This window comes from Serinus canaria, chromosome 7 (genome assembly GCF_022539315.1).
Source record: "Serinus canaria isolate serCan28SL12 chromosome 7, serCan2020, whole genome shotgun sequence".
In the NCBI taxonomy this organism is placed as follows: domain Eukaryota; kingdom Metazoa; phylum Chordata; class Aves; order Passeriformes; family Fringillidae; genus Serinus; species Serinus canaria.
The window spans coordinates 14,335,866-14,359,860 of record NC_066321.1 but is presented as its reverse complement, the minus strand read 5'-3'; the positions used below and the strand labels follow the sequence as shown (position 1 = coordinate 14,359,860).

Sequence of the window (23,995 nt, the reverse complement as noted above, 5' to 3'; positions counted from 1 at the left end):
CCCCAAACTCAGAGCCCTGACCTCTCCCATCCAGACTCACTGCAGCCCAGGCTGCCCTGTAACCCAACGGCAACCACTTTGCTTTTTTTTTTTTTCTTAAACCGTGAAGATCTGAACTTTCCCCCCACCCCCCCCCCTTCCAGTCCTCGGCTTCCCCTTCCCCCTCCTCCTCCCCTTGTCTCTCCTCATAATATTATCCTTGATCACTGCCCGGGGTTTGAAGCCCAGAAGTCAGGAGCTGCGCACCCCACCCCCACGGCCCGAGCGCGCACTGATAGGGCCCTCGCTGCTGGCACCTAGTCAAGCTGAGGTGTCATTGGGATCTCAAATTGCAGCGAGGGGCTGGCAGGCAGCCAGAGGCAGTCTATTTAAAAGACAGCCTGTTCTGCAGTATTCAGTCTCTTTAGAAACTTCTCCAGGGGAAAAGTGTTGGGAGATCTACAAAGTGGATTTTTTTTCCTCTTTTTTTTTCCTTTCCCCCTGATTTTTTACCGCTCCTCTGCCGACTTTGCAACAAAACACTCCAACTTTGCAGAAAACTTTTTTTTTTTACTCTTTTGGTCTTTTTTTTTTCTTTGCAAATCTTGGAAGAGGAAAGCGGGAGAGTTGAACAGAGCCGATCGAAACACAACTTTGCTTCATACCAAGCTTCCCAGCAGCTCGCTGCGTCGGGAGAGACTTTTCCTCCTGCAGAAGAAAAGGGAGGGGAGGGGAGCTTTGCATCCCCTCTTCCTTCTCCTGCGTTTTCTTTTTTTTTTTTTTTTTTTTTTCCTCTTCTCCTCTTGACTGCTTTGATGCATTATTAGCAGGACACTGGTTTTCAAGGAACTTTGCTCCCTTCCCAACCTGCCTCCTCCCAGCCCTTTGGGAAGAGTGTGTGTGTGCGCGTGAGTGAGCGAGTGTGTGAAATCGCCGTCCCACCTCCCCAAACACCCCTGCTCCCCCACGCCTCCCCCTGCAACCTGTAGGCTGTGCTACCCCTGCAGGCTTCTCTCCCTTTCCCCCCTCCTTCCCTCCCTCTTTTTTTGCGCTCCCGCGGATCGCGGTGCGAATTCCCCCTTTCGAGGCGAGAAAAAGCTGAAAGGAGAAACGGGGGGGAGGAAAAAAAAGACAAAAAAAGGAAATCTAGACGTCCCCCCTCTCCTAGCGCCAAAAGAAAAGCAGGAGGGTCTCGCACCCCAAGAATAACCCCCAGAGTGGGGCGCCTGCAAGCAGGGGCTGCGCTTTCCTTTTTGAATTTTTTTTTTTTAATTCTTTAATTTTTTTCTTTTAATTTTTTTCTTTTTTTTTTTTTTCCGACCCCCGAAGGGGCAAGCGGAAAGCCAGCGCCGCCCGCTCCCGGCAGCCCCCCGCGCCCCGTCCCGCAGCATCCCCGCCGCGATGCTGCTGCGGCTCCTGGTGCTGCTGGGCGCCTGCCCGGGGCTGTCGCGATGCCTGGGCTCCTTCGTGCAGTGCGAGCCCTGCGATGCCAAGGCGCTGTCGCTCTGCCCGCCGTCGCCGCTGGGCTGCGAGCTGGTGAAAGAGCCGGGCTGCGGCTGCTGCCTCACCTGCGCCCTGCCCGCCGGGCAGCCCTGCGGCGTCTACACCGAGCGCTGCGCCCGCGGGCTGCGCTGCCTCCCGCGCCAGGGCGAGGAGAAGCCGCTGCACGCCCTGCTCCACGGCACCGCCGTCTGCCTCAGCGAGAAGAGCTACCGCGAGCAAGCCAAGGCCGGTGAGTGACCCCGATCCTCCATCCGCAGCTCTCCCGGATGCTTATCCGCCTTGCCGGCTCCTTTTCCACCTTTCCGCCTGCTTTTTTCACCCCACCGCTACTCCCGGCTGCGTTTTCCCTCGTTCCGGGTGCTCTTCCATGACCCTCCGCTTGCTTTTCCGTCTTTCCGGCTCCCTTTCCATCTTTCCGCTTGCTTTTCTGCTCCCTCCCACTGGCTGCTCTTCCCTGCCCCCGCCGCTGCTTTCCCATCTCCGCCGGCTGCTTTTCCATCTTCCCAGGTGCTTTTCCATGCTCCCACTTACTTTGCCGCCTTCCCGGCTACTTTTCCATCTTTCCGCCCCGTTTTCCATCCCCCCTCCCCCCCTCCCCTGCCGTGTGCTTTTTCGCCTTCCCGGCTCCTCCATTCCCCTGCACCACCACCAGCTGCTTTTCCATCTTTGTGGCTACTTTTCTGCCTTTCTTCCTGACTTTTCTCTTCCTCTCACACAGTTACACACCCTGGCTGCTGTTCCATCTTTCTAGCTATTTCCCCATTCTCTCTCCTCCCCACCCCCTCCACCAGCAACTTTTCCAAGCCCCTCGTTGCTTTTCCATCATTTCTGTCTGCTTCTCCACCACCAGCGCTTCTCCCGCCGCTCTTTCACCCCCCCCCTATTGCTTTTCCACCTTTCCAGCTACTTTCACATCTTTCTCGATGTTCTTCCACCCACACCCACAGTTGCTTTTCCATCTTTGTGGGTACTTTTCCATCCCCCTAGCTGTTCTTCCATGCCCCCTGCCACTTTTCCCATCCTTCTTTCCATCTGTGCTCTGGTCAAACCTCCTGTTGCATCATCTCACAGCCCCCACCCTGCCTTCCATCATCTCCTCTTGATTGTCCCATCTCCAGTGGAAGGGTTTTCTTTTCCCCCACTTCCCAGATGCACCCTTTTAGTCACAACTGCATCCCAGTCCTTCCCCCACTGTATCTTTTACATCTTTATTGCATCCCTGTCTTCAACCCTCTCCCTGACAACTTTCTATCACCATATCCTCTGCCTTGCTCTGGGGCCTGAGCTGATCTCTGCAGATTGAAGTGCAGAGGAAAGCAGGGCATCTCCTTTCAACCAGCAGCCTGTTCGCAAAGTCCTCAGCCACCCCCAGGTTTGTTGCTCTACCTCACACTTCCTCCTTGGAATCACTACAGCCTGCTCTTTCTATCTGCCAGCTGCTGGACATCTTTGTTGGGCAATGGGCTTTAACTCAGGGAAATGAAGAGAGCAGGTGCATTAGGGACAAGATACGCCTTTGCAAAAAATAACGGTGGTGTGGCTAATAAGGGGCAAGAACAGGTTAAAAGCAAGCATGAAGATGAGCATGGCAGTACCAGTGCAAGGCCAAGCATCTGAAATGTTTGTACCTTGCACGTGACAAAAGCATGAAAGAAAGCGCTCCTTCATTTTGACACTCATTTGACTCCCATGTAGCTCATGTGAGGACAGATTCCCTGTATTCCTCCAAATACATCCGTATTTCTGCCATGGTGTGAAGGGAAGGTAGGGAGCATGTCTGCATGTCCAGGAGACCACTTGGCAAAAAAGCCAAAAAAACCAGAAACCCTCACTTTTTTTGGTCCATGAAAAAGTCATTTCTACTTATTAGCAAGTGTCTGCTTATACCCATGCAACGGGAATACATTTCTCCTTTCTAGCACCTAATAAATTGTGATGCTTTTATTATTTTTCCCCTTTTGCTGCTTGCAGGCAGTGGTTGCGTTGCTACACACCATCCTTCAGAGCAAAACCAAATTCTGTGTGTAATAGATTCCCCCCTCCTTCAAATGACATCAGATGTCCAAACTCCCTTTAATCAGCTAGAAACAGCAAGGCTGAGCTTGGTTTTCTGAAGGGCAGCTGTAAGATATGAGGGATGGGAGCTGACCTGCACAGGGAGCAGAGGGTGAGGACAGGAGCCACGTTCCTGCTGGGGAGCCCAGGAAGCTGGGCAGTAACCACTGTCAGCAGAGATAGGCCAAGTATCCCAGAGTGCGTCATCCTGGTGTTTATTTACTCTGCACGTGTGTGTGCGTGGCCAGGGACAGGCAGTGTGGCCGGGAAGGCAAAGCCATGGAGCTGAAACCCAGCAGGAGAGCAGGACCCGTTCCCTCTGTCTGTGCTGAGGGTGCCCCATACAAACACCTGGAAAAGCTTTGGCACTTGGCTCCCAGCATGAATATCCTTCCGTTTCACCTGCCTCACACTTCCCAAGGAAACTGGTCCTTTAGCAGGTGCTTTGTGTGAAAACTTTAGCCAGGGCCCTTGTAATTCCACTGTTTTTGATTGTCTTGGGATTCAACACCCATTGAATGAACAAGGAGAGGGACAGGAAAGCAGTGGCAGGTTTGTTGTGCAAACCAACCCTGTGGCACTACCTGCACTTCCAGTTTGGACTCCCCAAGTGCCGCAGGGGCCTCTTTTCAACAGGTTTTCTTCACAGACAGCAGATGAGCCTGGATTGGAAAGGCTGCTGCAAGAAGCCACAGGAGACCAGCAGGCTCCTCTTGAGATTTATGCAATTGCAAATAGAAATAAAAAATAAATCAGGAATTCCTGAGGATGGGAGAGGGGAAAAAAAAGTCACTTGGCATTCAACTGGTAGTGTGTGAGAACAAAGTATATTTTCATAGGCACGTTTCTAAGCAACAGGGCAAGAAAAGAAATTAAGTTTGACTTGAACTTTCTGGCCTCTGCCAGTTTGGCCAGCAGCACAGGGACCATGCACTGGGGAAGCTGGCCTGGCCCTCCCATCTATCAATGACCAAAATTGGCCCTGAGCTGCGAACCGCTGAGAAAAAATCAGCACTCTGCAAAATAAACTATGTGACAGTGGTGAGGATTAGATCAAACTGCATTTCTATCTATTTCTGCCCTCGTGCTGGCCAAGTTTAAAATTGCAGATGCTTTCCTCCTTATGGACAAGGTAGAAATGCATTGAGCAGCACTGCAAGAGCCAGAGCCTGGGAGGCCAGACTTAGCTCTCCTGTAGAGAGCAGATGTCTTGCCTGGGGACAAGATGCTTGCAGGTAGCATGCCTCAGTTTCTTCATATGTGTTCTGGGCAGTGGTACTGAGGAATGAAGAGGTAATGAGCAGAATGTCCTCCTGGTTTGTGCAGAGGTCTGAAAGGAAAGCAAGTGTGGGATTAAAGAGCCTTAGTAGGGCTTGTTTTAAGTAGATGGATATGTAGGTACTGACAGGATGGTCCCTGTAGTCCTTCCTCTCACAACAGTCAGACACTGTCCTTTACTGAAAACCAAACATCACGTCTGCAATTGACTGTTCCTGGTAAAAAAAAACATGAATGAGCTTCATTTATGGCACAGGCTGCAGGATTCTGGGTTTTCTCTGTTTTGTTTAGGTTTCCTTTGAAATATACCATGTCTTTCCATTTTTCTCCCCTGTGCTCCTGCCAGACTTCCTCCTGCTGAGACAGCAAGGTCAGGCTGAGCACCAGGGAGTGGAGGGCACAGATTGGAGCCTGCTGCCCTAAAAACGCTCATGGGAAAACAAAGGTTGTCAAATATTTCCTTCTCTCTCATTCCTGCCCTCTTTCTAGAAAGCGAGCAAGACTTGGCAAGTTTCCTTATGAAACCGTGAGCCAACGATAACCAGGAGGGGAAAGGGGAGGGTTTGCAGAATTAGCCCTAAGAAAATCATCTTTGCAGCGTCAGCTGAAAGGTGGAGGAGGAGGAGTGCTGCTGAGCACAGATTTCCTGCAGCTTGTGTTTGGTGCTGTCCTTTGTTGCTCCCCAACATATTTTCCCCCACCCCACTCCCCCTTCCCGTACTCGCCTGCTCTGCATTTGGGGATGCAGGGCTTCAGGGGAGAGCAGAGGGGATGTGGGGAGACAGGTGGGCAGCCCCATTCGGAGCTCGGGGTGAGGGTGAGGGCAGGGGTCATGGGAGCAGGGTGCTCGGGATGCGCTGGCTTGTGCACATGTCACTGCGGGAGGGACCCAGTTGGTGCAAGCTGCAGGTCCATTGTGCAAAGCAGCTCCGAGCTGTCAAGGTGAAAGCTAGTATCAACAGGCCTGCAAAACCTCAGACACAAAACAGGAAAATCTCCATTTTTCTTTTGATCTGGAGTTTCAATAACAATATATTTAAAAAAAAAATAGAGAGAGTGAAATCCATCAGGTGCCAGCAAGAGAGCTGGGTTTCTGCGGTGAGTGTGTGTACGGGGGAGGAAGGGATGGGGTGGTTCAAACAGGAAAGGAGGGGCCTTGGCTGGAAGGTTTTTTCAGCAGCCTGGTTTCTAAGGAAGGAGAGAGAATATTAAGTAGTTGATCCAAATGAAATTCCTGCCGAGTGCCAGCAGAGTTCACCGGAGAAAAGACGTGGTTCTGTGTATGCGTGCGTGCATGAGTGATAGAGCTGGCCCCGAGCTTCCACACAGCCCTGGACCCACTCCAGGTCAGTGCAGGAGCCCCTCCAGAGCTTGCACCACCACAGCGGAGAGCAGGGGCTGGTCTCAAACAGGAGCCTCTGCAAACTTGAGGGATGCTGGAGGAGGCCATTGTGCCTCCTTGTGTCATACTTAAGCAGCAGCAGCATCCTGAGGCCAGATGATCGTCGCGGCTTTGGCACGTCAGGGACTTGAGCACAGTCATGTGCGACTGGAAGCGTTTGCTTCACTGCGGGGTGTCCCCTCAGGCTTGACAAAAGGGGGCAGGAAAGACTGGGTACCTTCTGTGCCAGCTTCACGACATCCCCCAGAGTCTCCTGTCGCTTAGTTTGTCACACGTGTCGGGGCAGAGGGGGAGGAAGAGGAGGAAAGGCGGCACCCGGCGCTGCCGCACCCGGAGCGCGGTGCTCTGCTTCCTCCTAACGACGGCTGGAAGCGCTGCTCGCCGCGGGCCCGGGGAGGCGCAGATGCAGGAGCAGTTGCGGGAGCTGCTGCAGCAGCAGCGCTTCCCTAAACTCTTCATGCAAACTGAAAATCTTGGGAGCAGCCTGCGAAGGGTGGCGGGAACCTCATCCCCTCCGGGCTTGCCGTCCTACTCTCAGCTGGGTGAGCTGCTAAGAACAGTTGTAGCTCGTTTTCCTGTGCTAACTCACAGGGCAGATAAAAGTGCCTATGGCCCAGCAAATCCTGCCCCCTTTTTTTTTTCTTCTTTTATTTATTTTTTTTTTTTAACCCAAGCACTTAGTAGTGCAAATTTAAGGCCAGACATAAGTAGAGAATTTGGCTGGAACACACCTGCCCCTCGATGTGGGCTGCAGAGCAGCAGCATTAATATGCACAGGGAAGATATGCGTGTGAGCATATGCACACACGTACCCGTGTTCACACGCCCACACACGCCTGCATAAACATTTAATATGTGCAAGCACACACACGGAGCATTCTTGTCTCTGGAGGCAGAATGGTTTCCAGGCAGCACACACAAACCTCTCTTAGATGCAGGGGTTCTGGTTATGACTGGCACATCGTATTTTGCCATGAAGATCAGATACTGGCATACAGATCAGCCTATCCTGTCCTCCCACTGAGGGCTCAGAAATGAGATACACCAGGTGAGCATATCAAACAAAGGGAGGTGAGGAAGGAGATAGATACAAGATCTATCCTCCTCTCAGCCAGCTGTGTGGATCCAAACTCACCCCCTCTGTTTGGAGGTGGCTTGTGTTTTCTGGCTAGACTAAGATAATACACTGAGAGATTTCTTGAGGGCAAATTTTCCCATGTCGAACAAGCAAATTCTTCCCAGTGAAGGTGTGAAGTTGTGCCTTGCAAATGACAGGCAGTCCACCTGCCAGGGCAGTGGTAGGTGAAGGAGATGGTGTCAGGGGCACTGAGGTCTCTGGGATCCTGCAAACTTCTGCATGCCCAGGCAGCAACTACTGGCCTTCAGGAGGGTGTGAAAGAAGAACTGAATTGGGAAAAAATGGCACATTTGCTGAAATACAGCAACTGAGAGCAGGAGAAACAGCCTCCAGCACTGAGCAGAGGAAGCTACAGGACCCAAAGACATGATGCTGCAGAGGTCAGAGATGATCCAAAGATCATCTTTAGCCTGTGTGAACTCACTGGCAGCCAGCCTGATAACCACCTAGTTGTTTATAAGGAGGCTTTTTGCAGGGAAAACGTAGATATTTTCTGTTTATCATCAGGACTGGAATAGCCAAAAGTATGAGGAGGCTCTGCTGGTGAGAAGGAGAAGGATACCTAACCCCCCCATGCTGGAATCTCCTTAGACCTGGCACACTGGGTCCAGTGAGCATGAGCCTCCACACTGGGTCTCCCCAGGGTGATACAGAGGGCAAGGACATAGAATGGTGTAACAGTTGTGCCAGCACTCCTGGATCTTGGGGCTGCCCATTTAAGAACACTGGGCACAGTTCATGATTCATGCCTCAGGTCATCCTGGAAGGGTCCCGTCGTATCTGGTGACATCCCCCATCCCCTTACCACTCAACCCCCACAAGACACTGTGTTCCTTCAGCTGTGTAGCCAAGGCAACTCTCAGCAAGATGTTGTTATTGAGGTGGCTCTTTGATGCTAGTGATCTGAGAGGACCCCTTAGTGTTCATGTCAATCCACTGCTTGAAGTTCATCTCAGCAGGAGCCAGCATAATGTGTTTGCAGAAATTTGGGGCTCTTGGTGATTTGCTGTGAGCAAATTTGCTCTCAAGGAATCCATTTCTCAGCATGTTTTGGTAAGTCTTCTGTCTCTGATGTTTCCAGGACAAGCGTGAGAGAGAGGCTCTGGTCAACAGATTAAACTTTAAGAAGGCATGTTAAATTTATCCTTGTGAAGTCAGTGGGCATTTGTTGTGTGCAAGTGCACAAGGCCTTGCTCTCACTATTGCCCTTATTCTCCAGACCCCTCTGATATTCCCATCATTTTTCATTGTAACTCCTCCCCGCTGGTACTGTCTCTTCCATGCAGAATGTGGGAATGGGGGAGTCAATATCTCCCCCAGCAAACTGGCACACTGTTCCCTGTTAGCCTGGCAGACCTTGATCCTGCAGGATGCTGAGCACCATTCCTCTAGGGCCAAAGAATCAAAGGCTTTTGGGCACCTCTCCCCTCAGTGGGAACCAGCTGCCTCAGTCCTCGAAGGACTATGGGGCCAAAGCTAAGGCTGTTGGCTTTGATAGAGCTGGAGAGCTCTTTGCAGCTTTGAGCCTGGAAGGCTGTTGTTGCAGTTTGGTTTGTTTGCTTGTTGGATGGACACAGCTGGCTTGATGATGGAGATGATTGTTATGTTGATGGAGATGACTTGTCTGGTTGCTATTTAAGGGCAAGAAAGTAATCCTCACAGATACTTAGGGAAATGATTGCCTAGCTAAACAGAAGAAGGAATGTTTCTTAAAGGTAACTTTGGGGGCAAAGTTGGCTAATATTCATAATTAATTTTTTTAGAAAAACAGTAGAAATATTTTATTTTTCTAAATACAGATGGGATTCATCAGAGGACAATTAAATCAACAGAGCCATTTATTATTCATTCTTAAGAAATCAGATGTTATGTGTTAGACTAATGATGAAAATCTGTAATTAAATAACCCAGTGAAAACTACGGAACCTGGCTTTCACTTCCTAATTTAAAGAACATGCTGGAAAAGAGAAAAGTTTTTTCTAGGGAAGAATTGCAGAAGAATTGTCTTATGCCTGTCCTATAGCTGTCCAGCGGCCAATTATGCTGCTGCCACAACTACACTTCTTAAGATATTATTACATGTCTTAAAATGTTTTATCTAAATACAAAGTGCAAAATACTTACAGTCATTGCTCTTACTTGTGTGCCCTTCTTTCATGATGAAAGAGTAGATGTGGGTGAAATTTTACTACATCATTTCATAACCATTTCAGTGGCCAGTTATTTGGTTTTGTAAAAGCAGCAGTGGCCTGAGGTTGCAGGAGAAACAACAAAGTGCAACAAGGATTTTATCATTCCAGAAAGGCTCTAGAACTGTGGCAAGGTGTGATCAGCTGTCTTTCATGGAATTTCACACCCTAAAATGGAAGTCTATATCCTTTTGTCCATAGAGACCCATGAGGATTTTTTTAACATTCAAAAGCATCTTTGCATCGTGTTGGACCAAAAGAAATTGCTAATGTATGCAATGGTACAGGGTGGAAAATGGCTAAGAGAGGCAAGAGTCACCCATTAGGATCAAGGTTGGGCAAATTTCTCCTTATCAATATTGTCTGAGTGTGAATGTCAAGCTTCTGGTACTTTTTTGTGATCCTGCTTAGGTGGACTGAGAGATTAAATAACATCCCGGCCTACTGTAGGCAAAGGCTCTCTGAGAGAAGGAGTCCTGAGGGCAGAGGTTGGAAATTTCATCCCTCAGAGGAGGTAGTAGTCAGGATGGACGGTACATGTGATGATGTGTCATCTGGTGCTGACACAGAGATGAGCAATGGATGATCTCACACAGCTTTTCCATCTGGTTTAAGGCAAAACTGTGAAAGTGAGGCTGAAGACCTAGAAGTTAATCCAGGCTAGGCTGGAACTCGCAATCACAGCTGCATACCTGAAATACTTTTGGTGCTGTAACAGTTCTTGTCCAACACCTCACACAGGTGCATCTCCACACTCCACCTTGATGGGCCTTTTCCTGTCTCTTTGTGGTGAGCAAGGGACAAGCATCCTGGCAGCACCTGCTTTTAAGTCCAGATTTCTTGATGTCTCATGTATATTGGTACCACTCTTCACCTGAGTTTTAAAGATAAGCCCCATGGAGTCCAGGAGGGCAAATTACTTATTCCATCTCCCTGGTTACACTTCTTCCACTGCTGATGTTGAGCTACCTGCATCCAAAAAGTTCTCCCTGCCTGCTGCTTTTTCATGCAGTAATGACAGTTGATGGACACATCACACCTCCTTCATTTCTGTGGTCACAGGAAGATTTTTTCCAAGTCATCTCAGGTGGTCAGATGATCAAACAACCTTTTGTTTTCATTCAGAAAACCTTAAAGCATGTGTGTTCTCATCTTTTTGTCACAAATAAGCCCCATGGAGAGACTGCTGGTAAACAAATCAATGATGCCTTGCAGGAGCTAAACCAGATTTTCCTCACCCTTAGTTAGGCAGAGACTGTCATGCAGTCTCCTCTGAGTTTTTCTTTTTTAATCTTTCCTGCTCTTAGTTTCTTGGCAGCTTGGTATGGGTTTTGCCTCCTTTATTGCAACCAATGAAATCTGCTGCTCTGGTGGATATTTTGGAAAAGATGCGAGACTAAGAAAGTCTGAATTACTTCATCCTTTCCAGGAAGGAAGAATGTCTTGGTCACTCTGATATTGAAAGATGATTTATTTAGATTTCTCTGGGTCGTAATTCAGCTCTCAGCTTCTTCTGCAATTTCAACATATGGAATGGTGAACATCTGCAGTCTCCAGATGATGTGAAGGAAATACGTTTTATCTTCCTATCATCAGGGCATCAGCAACAGGAGCTTCTTGATATAAATCTAATCCTGCAATACTTCCTTCCCCTCCACTTGCCAGTTCAGTTCTCTGGAAGATAACTTTGTTCAGGAAATGTCAGGCTGATATAAGCAGCTGTCTAGCAACAGAGTGTCTGCAATTTTGCAAGATGATGCACATCAGCATCATTTAATTGAAATGGATGGATGTTTGCTCATCATCTTACTGGAAGGTGAAACTCTGGAAAGTTTCCCATTTCTTTTATTGGTTAGACATTTTGGGCTCTCTCTTTGACAGAAATCATTGCCGTGAGAACCCAGAGTCTCTGGCTATGCTGCCTGTTGACTCAGACCTTCACCGGGTCTTGGTGTGTCTTGCATGTGCACTGCAAACTCCCACACCTGCATGGAGAACTGATTGTAAACAGATTTGGGAAGTCCTTGGAAAGAGACAAAGACAACACCTGTTCAGCCACAGTCTTTATTGTTACATCTCAGGGCAGCACCAGTCTAGCCCACCAGTAGGTGCCCAAGTTCGCCTCTTCCAGAACAGCATGGGTGCTTGTAGACTGCTGAACTAACAGCTAGCAATGTGTAGGGAAGGAGCTTCCATCATGAAACTCCCCATCTCCAAACCTGCTTTTCTCCTTGCTCTACCGAGTTACTCTCAGAGAGTTTTATTTTGTGACTGCAGTAAAGAAGGGCAACTCAGGAAAGTACCATGTGCACATAGCAACACAGATCCTTCCTTAAGCTTCCAGTTCCCATAGCTGTACCTCTCCCACCTCTATGGCATTTGCTGGCACTGCGAAGTCATGCTGACCCAGAGATCCACTCCTGCAGATAGCTCCTGCACTTCCAGAGCAGACCAAAACATGAGCTGGTTCCCTTGAGATCTCCTTTCCCACATGCTGAGCTGCATTTCTTCCCCATCCAGATCTGTATGAGGACACAGAGGTCATCAGGATGATGATCTTCCTTTCCCATGAATCCTGTGTGAACCTGGGGGCAGCCCAAGCACCTGATATTCACGCTCTGCAGGTGAGCCCTGGCTGATACTGCAGAATCTGTATCCACAGGTTTCTGCTGAGGAGACATTAATCACCTGAGAAAGAGCTGGTCTTCCAAGCTAGTTCAGCAAAGCCCAAACAATTACTTAAAAAAAAAAAAAACAAAAGCCACCGAATAGCACATCCCTCTGCCATCAGTGCTTGTCCTCTGAGGCTCTTCAGGTATTCTTGAGCTGTTCCCAAGCATCCTCCTGCCTCTTGGCTTAAAAAAATGGAGATAAGTCCTAGCCTTCCAAGCCAACTCTCTGAATGCTTTTCCATCTCTTCTCTGAGCTTGGCCTTACTGATCCATATCCTTCCCTTAAAAGGTGTCTCAGTGGAACAAGGGAGTGAGGTCTCATCAACTTCCAGCATGTTGTCACAGGGGTATAGGATACTGGAATACCCTGGAGCCTCTCTTCCAAAAGCTTGTGTGGCTTTTGAGCCATGGACTGATTGGATTCTGATCATCTGTCTTTGGTAGGTGACTGGGTGTGGTGGGGCAGAGTGGGTGTTTCTGGGAGCACTTCACAGTGCTTTGACTGCTAAAGACTTCCTTCCACACTCTGCAAATCACAAAAGTGTTTTGCTGCCTTTGGCAGCTATTGAAGTTCCTAATTCCCTGGAAATGAAATAGGGACTGTGTTTTCTTACTACTGCTCCTGTGTCTGTAAAACAGCATGGCCCATGGGAACTACATCACAGGCTTCAAGGGGACCAAGACTGAGGAGGTGGTGGGAGTTACCTTTCTTAACTTCAGACCTTTGGAGGCCTAAGTGCAATCACTGGAGTCACAGGAGAGGTTACTGGACTTTAGTTCCACCCTAAAATCATAACCCAAGCCAGATGATGGGGCTGGTCACAATTTGGAGGGTGCAACATCTCTGCAATGACTTACACATGGAGTTTGGCCATTCAGAGCACCTCAGTGTTAGCATTTGGGTGTTATGTGACATAGATTTAAGTGTCTGTTGCACGTCACTGAGACTTGTGAGAGGTGGGGTGGCAGTCCCAGCAGGCCTGCTGTTATTCTGTCCTTCTTGGTGTGTGGTGTCTCATTTGAGCCTCTCATCACCTGCAAGCATTACCGGCATGCTCCCTCACCAGTCCCTGCCAGACAGACTGCACCGGCTTGATGCCAAGACCCCACCAAAGCACAAAAGTTCGTTCAAAGTCCAAGGCACATTGCAGCTGGCTCTCCAGCAGACAACACCCTGGGCTAGTAGAGGAACTGGCTGGAGCCTCCATCCTCAGCCCTGGCTGCTCCGCCTCCAGTGGGTGCCAGATGGCCTCGGGCTGGGCGGCCTCCTGAGCTCACTGCCTGACCTCACCAGGGCGGTGGTCTCAGCAGTGACCCCAGCACAGGCGCAGCGCCTGGGCCGCTCCACTGACCACCCCAGCAGGGCTGGGGGCCGTCACCACCACGCTGGGGGCTGTGCCTGGGACAGGAATGTAAGCGAGCTGTTCTTCATTAGGCGGGTGAGAGCTCCTGGGCTTCTGCCTGGGCTGAGCCTGGTGGCCTCTGGGGAGCTCAGGAATGCTTTTGCTCAGTTGTACTCTCCAGCTGCCAAAGGGTGCAAGATGAGATGACTCTCTTCTGTTTGCATCTCTTCCCTGCCTGCATTATCCCTTCCCTGCCTGCATCTTGAGAATGCAAGCACAGTGGCTGTCTCTGTGTGCTGACCAGCAAGGAGGAATTTTTATTTTCCCATTATGGCCACAGGTGCAAGTCCAGGTCAGGGACAAATTTGCCTGCCAGTACCAGGAAGTTTTGATGTTGGTCAAGCATGTCCCCTCCTCTGGAGTAGGCAACAAATGGGAAGGGCAGTTGGGGAAAATACTCAGGGTTTTTTCCAGCCAGGATCCTAAAACGGAATTCCTGTATAAGCCCCATATGCAATGAGCACCTCTGAACAGAGATGGCTGAGTTTGGGGCAGAGGAAGGACTGGACAAATTCTCAAAGTCTCCACAAGTGACATATGTGTTGTTCCTATGCTAGAGGTTTAACCGAGATCCCTATTAAGTCTTTCTCCAACACCTTCCTGCTTAAGTGGTGTATTTTGTTAGTGCCTGTGCTGTAAATAATAATGATCATGATAATAATCAAGAGGGCTGTTTAGCAGGGTTGTGCTGTGGTTGTGCATGTTCTTCTCTGTGCATGTGGTGGTGTTGAACAGGACAGCAAGTCCTCTAGCAGTGGGCTGTGGCTGTAACGAGCACGGTTCATTAGGAGCAGCAGTCAATAGATCCTTTCTGCCAGAAACCAATGAAAATGTGTTACAAAAATTTGAGCCTCCCAGCCATTTGGAAAAAGTTTTGTGTTCCACTGGGTAATGTCAGCAGGCAGGGATGGAGTGTTCTCACACACTCTGCTCCCCCATGTGAGTGCACCCACCACCTTATGGGTCACATGGTGCCAAAGCATCTGAAGCCCAGGAGCACCAGGCTGGGTTTTGATGCAGGGCAGAATGATGTGTAGTCTGCTCTGGGTGGTATCTCTTAAGGACAGCAGGAAGCCAGACAGGAGCAATTTGTGGCTTCCCAGAAAAAGTGCCTGGTATTTTGCTACTCCCCTTCCCTTCTGCAGGGAACAGTTGGAAATGGTTCCTGTAAGGGATTTTCCACTGGCTAGTCTGGAGTGGGGAGAAGACACTGTGCCTCAGCCCAGGGCATAGGACATCCCATGATCTGCTGTGGGTATTTTCTGTGTCCCAGGGCTCATCAACAGCACAGTCCTTTTGGCCTGGCCTGGGTCAAGAGCCTTTCCAGATGTTTGCCCCTCTTTCCCTGGGCAACAGTGGGTCAGACATGACTCCATGAAGTGGCTCTGAGTTGAGTTCAGTCTCCTGCCTTGGCTGTAGGGTCAGCCCCCCCTTTGAGGGGGCTACAGCCCATGTCACCTTCAAGCTAGCCCAGCATCCTCAGCTTGGCTAGCAATGTCGTTCTTTCATGTCATTTTTCTGTGCCAGTAAGCTTGGGACCTCTGGTGGGAGGTGATCCCCTCCTGAGTTGTGGAGAGAAGGAATGGAGCTCTGTAAGCCACCCACCTTCTGTTTCCCACTGTCCTTCGTCTGGGGACACCGTGAGTAGGGCCTTCCTGCCCATGCCCTAAACCCACAGGGATGCAGCATGTTTTGCCCATGCCTTGTGTCCCCAGACAGGCAGCTGTGCCTCTGCAGGTGGCCACCAGGCTGGCAGGCAGATGGGAGCAGGCGGGAAGGGGCTGTGTGGCAGGCCAGAACCTGACAGTGAGGGAGGAGGAACTCCAGCCTGAACTCCTTCCTGAGTCTTCCACACAAGTAGGGCTCATTTGGCAAAAGTGGGCATTGCTCCTGCCAGCATCTCCTCAGGCATGGAGGCACAGCGGTGCCAAATGCTGCCTGACATGAGCCAGCCTTGGGGCAACAGAGGGTAATGAATGAGCTGGTGGGTGAGGATGGGCAGGTGAGTGCAGGAGCTCTGGGGATGCTGATTTGAGTGTCTGGTCTGGCAGCAGTGGGCAGCTGCAGGTTAAGGTGGATGGGTCAGCCAGAAAGAGAAGGGAGGGGCTGCATGGGTGCTGCATGCCCCAGTTCTGCCTTTCTCTCTCAACTTGGCACTGAGAAGGCCCCGTACCAGCTGCCCAGAGCCTGTCATGTGTTTCTGTCAGAGACCTCTGCCCTTCAGTTTGCCAAAATTGGCTTGTAAGAAGAAGGGGCTGCATCAGCCTTGTTGTTGAAGGAAATAAGCCTATAAAAAAGAAAAGAGGATGGAGGAAAGGGATCCCTTCAAGGCATCCATGGAGTTATCACTGGGATATAAAGACCCAAACTAGACACCACTGCTGAGTCACAGATGAAGGAGTCCCATCACTTCTAACCCTTGTTGCATGATATCCCAAGCAAATGTTCCCACTTCATGGGGAACACATGCATGCCAGGGAGAGCAAAGGGGGTCAGTTCCAGGTGCTTTTTCAGCCCTGCAGAAGGCACCAGACTCGGGTTGGGATCTGGGCAGCTTTCAGTGCACATCAGTGCACTGTGCAAGAGCACAGGGCTCCTGTGGCTGCCATCTATCCTTGCTAAAAGGGCTCCACATTAGTCCCCAGCTCACTCTGGTTTGCTCACAGCTTGCAGGGAGAGGAGGGATAAGGTGCTTGCTAGAGGGTAAACCTGCTGACCATGTGAGCAGTCTGAGCTGCTGCAGACACCCATTGCATGATGAGTTCTGGGGATTGGACACTATGTACTGTTTTTCTGACTGAATCCTCACTGCCTTGTATTCTTTATTTGTTACTTGTTTTTATTTGTTAGGATTGCCCTAAGAAGCTGTGCCTCACGTATTTGTTATTGCAGAGGTAATGAGTTGTGCCCCTCCTGTGTTACTGGGGGCTTGCCAGCACCAATGTGAAACTTCCCTTTATTACTGTAGGACAGCCCAGGGAGGTACTCTGGCAGCACTTTCTCCAGCCCTGGACGTGGGTGCCAGAGGGGATTCCTGGGACAGATCACTGCGTGTTTCACTTCTATAAGAAGGGCTTAGTCACTGCAGATGCCTCTGTTCTTCTTTGAGACCTTGAGTTGCCAGAATATTTTTTGAGGCAAAAGATGTACTTTAGCTGCACCTTGTATTGTTTCATTCTCTGGGGAGTAATTTCCAGTTTACTCAGTTTCTTCTCTATCCCCTGTCTGTCATCCTCTTAGAGCAGAGGAGCCCTGATCTGTGCAGGCAGTTGAGTCCTGCAGCAAGGAATAAAAACCCAAGCATATAAGCATCATGGGGTAAAATGGCAAAATTTTCCTATCCTGGGGAGCCACATGAGTCCTGGGGATGGTACAGGGGATTGTTTATGTTGTTCTTGTTAGTTAGGAGGGTGTAGAGTTGGGGATGCTCATCCAGTGCTGTTCTTGTGGAAACAGAAAAAACAAAGGGCCACTTTATAAATAAGTGGCCATGTGAAACTTTCAATTTTTTGCTGGGAGAGTGCAAGGTCCCCTTGGCAAGGAGTAATAGGAGACTTGTACCTGTAGTTGGCTTGGGCACCCAGTGACCCAGTGACACTCAGTCACCTCCAAACCCCCCAGCTGAGGTGTATGTGACAGTCTGGCACTGCCATCTGCCACTAAGCGTCTCGTCTGTCCCCCCCACTGGGCATCCTCAGGCATCCCTGGGCAGCAGTGGCATCCTCTTCACCTTTCTCCCTCCTGGTGCTGCATCTGGGCTCCAGGAAGCAGTCGGTTTGCAGAAAAAAATCCTGCTTGCCTTGTTGGGGGCGTATATCTGGTTTTATTTTAATCCTGAGCCTTTTTCCCTCCTGTAGGAGGGGATGATCTGGGTTCACTGGCATAGAAATTGCAAGAGATGCTGTTCAGGGACAGATTTCAGCTACTCTGATGCTTTTTTTCTGCTGCAATGAGTTTCCTCATGGTCACTTGCTGGTCCCAGCGCGCAGCGCGGACTTGTCATCAACACCAGACAGCTGGGGACCCAGGGGTCAGGAGACCAGGAACCTTAGGACCTTTAAACTGTATTCAAATTTAGTTTAGAAATAACCCTTTTTCATTCTGGTGGTTGTACTAAATGTCACAAGTCATCTAAGTTTAGACTGTCACCAGCTTGCTCCTATATATAACTGCTCAGGGCTCCTGACTGCATCCTGACAGCAGAGGTTGTGCTGGGTGGTCTACAGGAAGATGGGTGCCATGGAAAGAACCTAAACATGTTCCCCCTTTGCTGTCAGTACCATCAGTGTCAGTCAGGCAGCATTACTTGGCAGTCTTACCCTTGGCTTTGCTGGCTTCTGGGTTTGTGCCAGCAGATGGGAGCTGGTTTGATCCCATGAGTGGGGCTGCAAGCTGAGGACCCTGGAGATCCCAGCACTTGTCAGCCACATCTTTGGTATCACTGCTGAAATGTCTGCCCAGCCACGTGGTGGCTGTGCTGTGTGATTGACCTTGGCTTTGGAATTGTCTCATCTTCAAGCATTCCTGGCTTGTGCTCTTGCCTTCTTAAGGCAGGGTGAAGTATGAACTCGTCACTTAATCCTCTCAGCATGGATAAACAGGGGCTTCTGTGCCTCATTTATGCGTCACCTGGCCCTGGAAGTAGGATGACCCCCATACTGGTCCTTCTCCACAAAAAAACAGTGATAGCCCTTGTATGTAGAAATGCATTCTAGACTTCTGACTCCTCCATGCTCTCTAGACACCTTCCTGTCCCAAGCTCAGAGGTCACACAAAAAACTTGTCCCACACAGTGGGATAAAGCCAGGGTTGTAGGCAGCAGCTGGGAAAGGGATTCCTTTGGTTATTCGTTTTCATCCTGCCTGGTCCAAAGCTCTCTCTGGGGCTGGGCAGGAGGGTCTCTGTGCAAAAGCAAGCCGCACTCATCTCATGGAGACATGACAGTTTGGTACCCCATCCCTTGCAGAACGGGAGTCCCGGGAACATGAGGAGCCAACCACATCGGAGATGACAGAGGAGACCTACCCGCCCAAGTCCTACCGGCCCAAGCACGGGCGCCTCTCTGAGCTCAAGGCTGAAGCCCTGAAGAAAGACCGCCGGAAGAAGCTGACCCTGGCAAAGTTCGTGGGCATGGCTGAGAACACGGCTCACCCTCGCGTGGTCATCCCCGAGCTCCGGCAGGAGTTTGAGCTGGTGGGTGCCTTCACCTTCCCTCCATGAGGCTCCCATGGGAAGGTGACTGCGGAGGGCTTTTACCCCAGGGAAATGGGTACTGTAAGGAGGGGGGGGCGACCTGGGGGCTTTTGCAGCTGGAAGGTTATGTGATGTGCTCCCTGTTCTCACATTTGATCTCCCTGTGTGCAGGGCCCGTGCCGCAGGCACATGGAGGCGTCCCTGCAGGAGCTGAAGAGTAGCCAGCGGATGGTCCCCCGCGCTGTCCATCTCCCCAACTGTGACCGCAAGGGCTTCTACAAGAGGAAGCAGGTAAGATGTTCCCCACCCAGGAAGGCTTATCTCTGCCACTGCCCTGGGTGGGAAGGATGGAGGTTTTTCCTTTGCTGGGTTAGTCTGGCTGGTGCTGCAAGCATCTCCAGACACATTTGGTGGTGGGTGGCCTTGCTGATGGCTCCAAGTGCCATCTGGCCTGAAGCAAGCATCCTGAAGGAGCTGGTAAGGGAGGGGAAAAAGTCAGAGAACCCTGGGCTGGGGTAGCAGCAGGGACAGGGATGTCCTGAAAGCAGAGAGCAGGAGCCAGATCTTACCATGGGGATGGCATCGGTGGTGTGAAAGGGCTGAGGCCTGATCCACAGGGAGGGAGCCACACAGTGTCTGGTGGCATGCTTCTGATCTCTGCCCTTGGGTGTCTCCCCAGTGCAAGCCCTCCAGGGGTCGGAAGCGTGGGTTGTGTTGGTGTGTGGACAAGTATGGCATGAAGCTGCCGGGGACTGACTTCCTGAGCGGAGACCTGCAGTGCCACGCGTTCGACAGCAGCAATGTGGAGTGAAGCCACATCCCCTCCCTCCGCCCCATCACTATCTATCCAGACTCCCTTCCACCCTCCCCTCCACACCTCCCCACGCCCCGGGACTCCGATTCCTTTCATCTCATGTAAGACGAAAAAAGAAAGGAAAGAAAAAAGAGAAAGGAAGAAAAATGAAAAAAACAGAAAGGGAAAGAAAGAAATAAAGAAAGAAAGAAAGAAAGAAAGAAAGAGAGGAGAGAAGTAAGGAAAGGAAAAGTAAAAAGAGAGAAAAGACAGAAAAAAGAGAAAAGAAAAAAGAAAATTAAAAAAGAGAAGAAAAGAGAAAAGAAAAGAAGAGAAATGAAAGAAGAGAAAAGGAAAAAAAGAGAAGAGAGAAAAATAAACCCTGAAGAAACTGAGGACTCGGAATCTACAACAGCCTTTTGACAACAAGGTCTCAGCAAGGAAAGGATAGAGCCAGAGACAAACCAGCCATGGCTACTCTGCCATCCTGCACCTCTCCCCAACACTGCCTGCACCCCTCTGCCACAAGCAGAGGTCACCCTGATGTAGGAAGCTCTCCAAGTTGCTGATTCTCCAGTACGGGTTTTGGGCAGGTTCATTTTTATTTTTATATTTTTTTTTGTGTTAGCTAGTTGATTTCTGAAGGGTCTTGAGAGAAAATCTTGTGGCCACCAGCGTTCCCCTTGCAGTCCTCCAGAGTGTCCTCCCCATGTTGCTGGGACTCACTTGAGTTGATTTCCGTGTCAAATGACTGCCCCCAATCCAGGCAGATTTCAGCAAGGGAGGAGACGTGGAACTGTTCACTTTGTGTCTGGAGATAAGCTGGGGAGGGAAACACAGATCCTGCAACAGCACAAATACCCCCAGAAAGTATCTGTGGTCTTCAAAAAAAAATTATCACAAAAGGAAATACAGTCTCCCCTGTCCAGTTCATCTTGATTGGAAGGTCAGAAATTTTCTTTCATCCAGGTGTGAAAGTGTTCATCGCCTGCATGCACTTGTGTGTACATTGATGTGGCTTTCCCTCCTTGCAACGCTTCACCTTGAAATCTGGAGGTTTCAATGTAATATGCAATTGGGGGATATGCTGCCCCTCCCAAAAACAAATAATGACCTGCTGGATTAAGCACAGAAGCAGAGTTATGGAGGGGCATCGGTGCCTGTGGAATCAGGGCCTCATCAACACTGAGGACTGCATTACTGTTCAGACTGAAGTATCCCTACATGGGGACAGGGGAATCAGGGCCAAAACTCTTCACCACCCTTTGCCACCACAAAGTTGACCAACTATGGAGATTTTTTTTTCTTCTTTTTTTTTTTTTTTTTACAGCAGAAAATGTGGTTTGCTCCAGGGGGAAAAAACCCCCAAACCTCCACTTTGTTTCATCTTTTTGTTAAGGCCGGTTTTTGTTTTTTGTTAAGGCCGGTTTATAGCTTTCCCCATGGGTAGGAAAATGACATCCTTTTGCATTGAGGATACTGCTCATGTTGCCACGGCTGATTCCCACTACCCTGCAGTAAGATCCTGTGATGGGCCCTTGCCTTTAACCTGGGGCCCAGCTCCTTGTTGAGTGACAGCAGCCACTGCACCATGGAGACCCACTGCCTTGGGCATGCTGGGACAGCCCTCGGCTGCTTTCCTAACTCATTTCTTGTTTTTAACATTTGCATTTGATTTTGGGACTCTCGCCTCTTGCTTATCCCTGACAAGGGTCTCCACAATGTTGGTGCTGGGAGGAGATCCTGCCGTGAATGGAAGGAGAGAAAGAAAAGGGAGCTGTGGGGTCTGGGTGCTGTGGTGGGGAGACACACCCACTAGGAGCCACATCCTGCTGCCACGGCTGGAGGTGGCAGCCAGCACTGGCCAAAGGACACAGCTGATCTCAGGTGGAAGGTTCCTGAACCCCCATATCCCTTTCAGCTTCCTGGACCTGGGCAGAGAAAAATGGAGGTCCACAGCACCACTGGTGCCCCACCAGTGGGGATGGGACAAGGGGGTTCTGGTGAAGGCTTCTTGCCATCAAAGGTTGGGAGCTCTCATAGCCTCTCAAGAGATGACATTACTCCCCTAAGCATCCCATGGGCTCCCCACTAGGACGTTACCCTGATGGAGGGCAGGACTGGACAGCTGTGGTTAATTTCCCTCCAAATGACAGCGGGAGCGAGTTTTGCCTATGGACTTCCATGGAGACACAGCAGAAGATATTTTGTCCTGGGGACGAAGCACCTTCCCATGTTGAAAAGAAGGAAGTGTGCTACCAGTGTAGATGTGCCCCCCAAAAAGCCTGTTGGAGTGGGGTAATTCTGTGTTGTTGGAGGGGAGCATGATGGGGGCTGAGAGAGGGACCCCTCCAGGCTCTGCAGGGCTGATGGAGCAGGGCTGGTTTAACCAGAGTGGTGGATTAACGCTGGGGTGCAAGTGGAGTGAAGAATGGGGTGAAGACAGCAGGAGGAAGAGGAGCTTGTGCTAACCCCAAGGGCCACTGGACACCATTGTTGACACTGTCCGCTTGCTGATCCCTGTGCAAAACCTCCTGACTGTCATAGGCCAGTACCACCTTTCCCAGGACCCTTCCTTCCTTCTCTCTTCCTCTTTCTTGCTTTTTTTTTTGTTTGTTTGTTTGTTTGTTTGGGGTTTTTTGTTTAATTTCCCAAAACTTGAAAGCCTTTGGCTGCAGAGAAAGGAGACATGCCCCCGGGGTGCAATGGGAAGGGCATCAGACCCCCATGGACCTTGCCTTTTGGTGAGGATGCTTTTGCAGAGAGAGGGTTAGCTCACAGGGCCCCATGGTGGTGTCACAAAGAGGCCACCACAGCTACTGGGAAGGGACACAGGGCGATGCTCCGTCCTCTTCCTACCAAGCAAGTCTACGTGACCCTGGGAGCCCAGAGTACCAAAATCCATCCCACACAGCCTCCCTCACCCCTACACACCCCATGCTGGGATAGCATTGCCTGTTCTGTCCCCATGAACCTGGGGGAAAGGATGATGGACATTTGAGGTACACCACTGTCACCCCCCAGATCACCTCAGCTCCCAGGATGGGGCACCAAGTGACCCCCCCCCCAGCTGCCCACTCCCGTAAGGATCCCCAGCAGGACGAGGCTGTTTACAGGCTGCACTAATATTTAGGACCGGGGTTGGAGCCTGGGTTGGGCTGGGATTGAGAGTGACTTCAGGAGGGCTTGGTCACCCTCTGAGGTGGCAGTGATGAGGTGCTCCCATTCTCAGCACCCAGCAGCACCCCTCTGCATTTAGGATGAGAGAACCAGAAGGAGCAGATTTGGAAGCTGGGGAGGGTTGAGGCACACCAGGAGATGCTGGCAATTTGTGCATCGGGGGGGTCATGAGGCTCAGGGGTCTCTGGCTACAGTATTTGTGCTGAGCCCACGTTGGTATCTAGGATGCGAGCTGGGAAGGAGAGGACAAGGATGGCTCAGGACAGCCCTTCCACCACATCTGCCCAGGGAGCAGCGCTCAGTGGCTGGGCTGCCCCTTGTCTGTACTGCAGTGGACTTTGAAAACCACTAGTACAAGAGCATTTTGCACTATTTCTCCGCTCTCTCCCCCCTTCCCCTTTTCTCCGCCTTCCCCATGAAAATTCTTTGCTGTTGGTTTAGTTTTCTTTTTTTTTTTTTGCTTTGTTTTGTTGTCATTGTTGATTTTATTTTTCCCCCAAATGGAGCATTGTATATTTAAAGAACTGTCAGTTCACCTCGCTTCCAGACCGCTGTCCTGGCCCTGGCTAGGAGCCCTGCCAGCTGTGGCCCCCTCCCCAGCCCCACCAGCCACCGCCACTGCCACCGGGACAGACGTCACCATGCACGTTACCCACCGTTGTAACACAGTTGTTAAAACACACCAGATTCCGAGTTTCCTGCCTGGTTTTTATCTTTAAGCAATACTCACTACACATTTTACGGTAGCTTTTTATAGCTTTACATACATACGGTAGCTCTGTTGTTTCGTTTTGGTTTTGTTGTTTTGTTTTTTTTTTCCAGTAAACAAGAAATACTCATAATCTTACTGGTGGGAAAAAAAAAGCAGTTTGTGAAAAACTGACAATGGAAGAAGAGCTTAATGCTCTGTTTAGCATTTTGTACTTAAAAAAAAAAATCTCACATTTTATTAAAAAGTGAAGATTGCTGTATACTATTTATTCAACTTATAATTTATGTTACTCTTTGATCTTTGTCTTTTCTCATGACAAAGCATTTATTTAATAAAGTTATGCATTCAGTTAGCTCGTGCCTGACCCTCGTGGAGCATCTGTGTGCCAGGGCCTGCCAGCGAGCTGCTCCAGCCCCAAGCATCCCATGGCCACCTGTGTTGGGTCCCTTGGGGGGCTCAGCCAGCTGCAGAAGGGTGCTCAGGGAGGTACAGGACATG

General features: G+C 50.2%; 1 protein-coding gene across 1 annotated transcript; it reads left to right on the top strand.

Moving 5' to 3' along the window:
- Nucleotides 1-364: 364 nt before the first annotated feature.
- IGFBP5 (insulin like growth factor binding protein 5) lies at nt 365-23,849 on the top strand. The gene is made up of 4 exons (XM_050976723.1): nt 365-1,711; nt 18,586-18,812; nt 18,984-19,103; nt 19,492-23,849. The coding sequence occupies exons 1-4, from the start codon at nt 1,381-1,383 to the stop codon at nt 19,621-19,623; spliced, it is 810 nt and encodes a 269-aa protein (XP_050832680.1). The 5' UTR covers nt 365-1,380; the 3' UTR covers nt 19,624-23,849.
- The last annotated feature ends 146 nt before the right edge of the window (nt 23,850-23,995 follow it).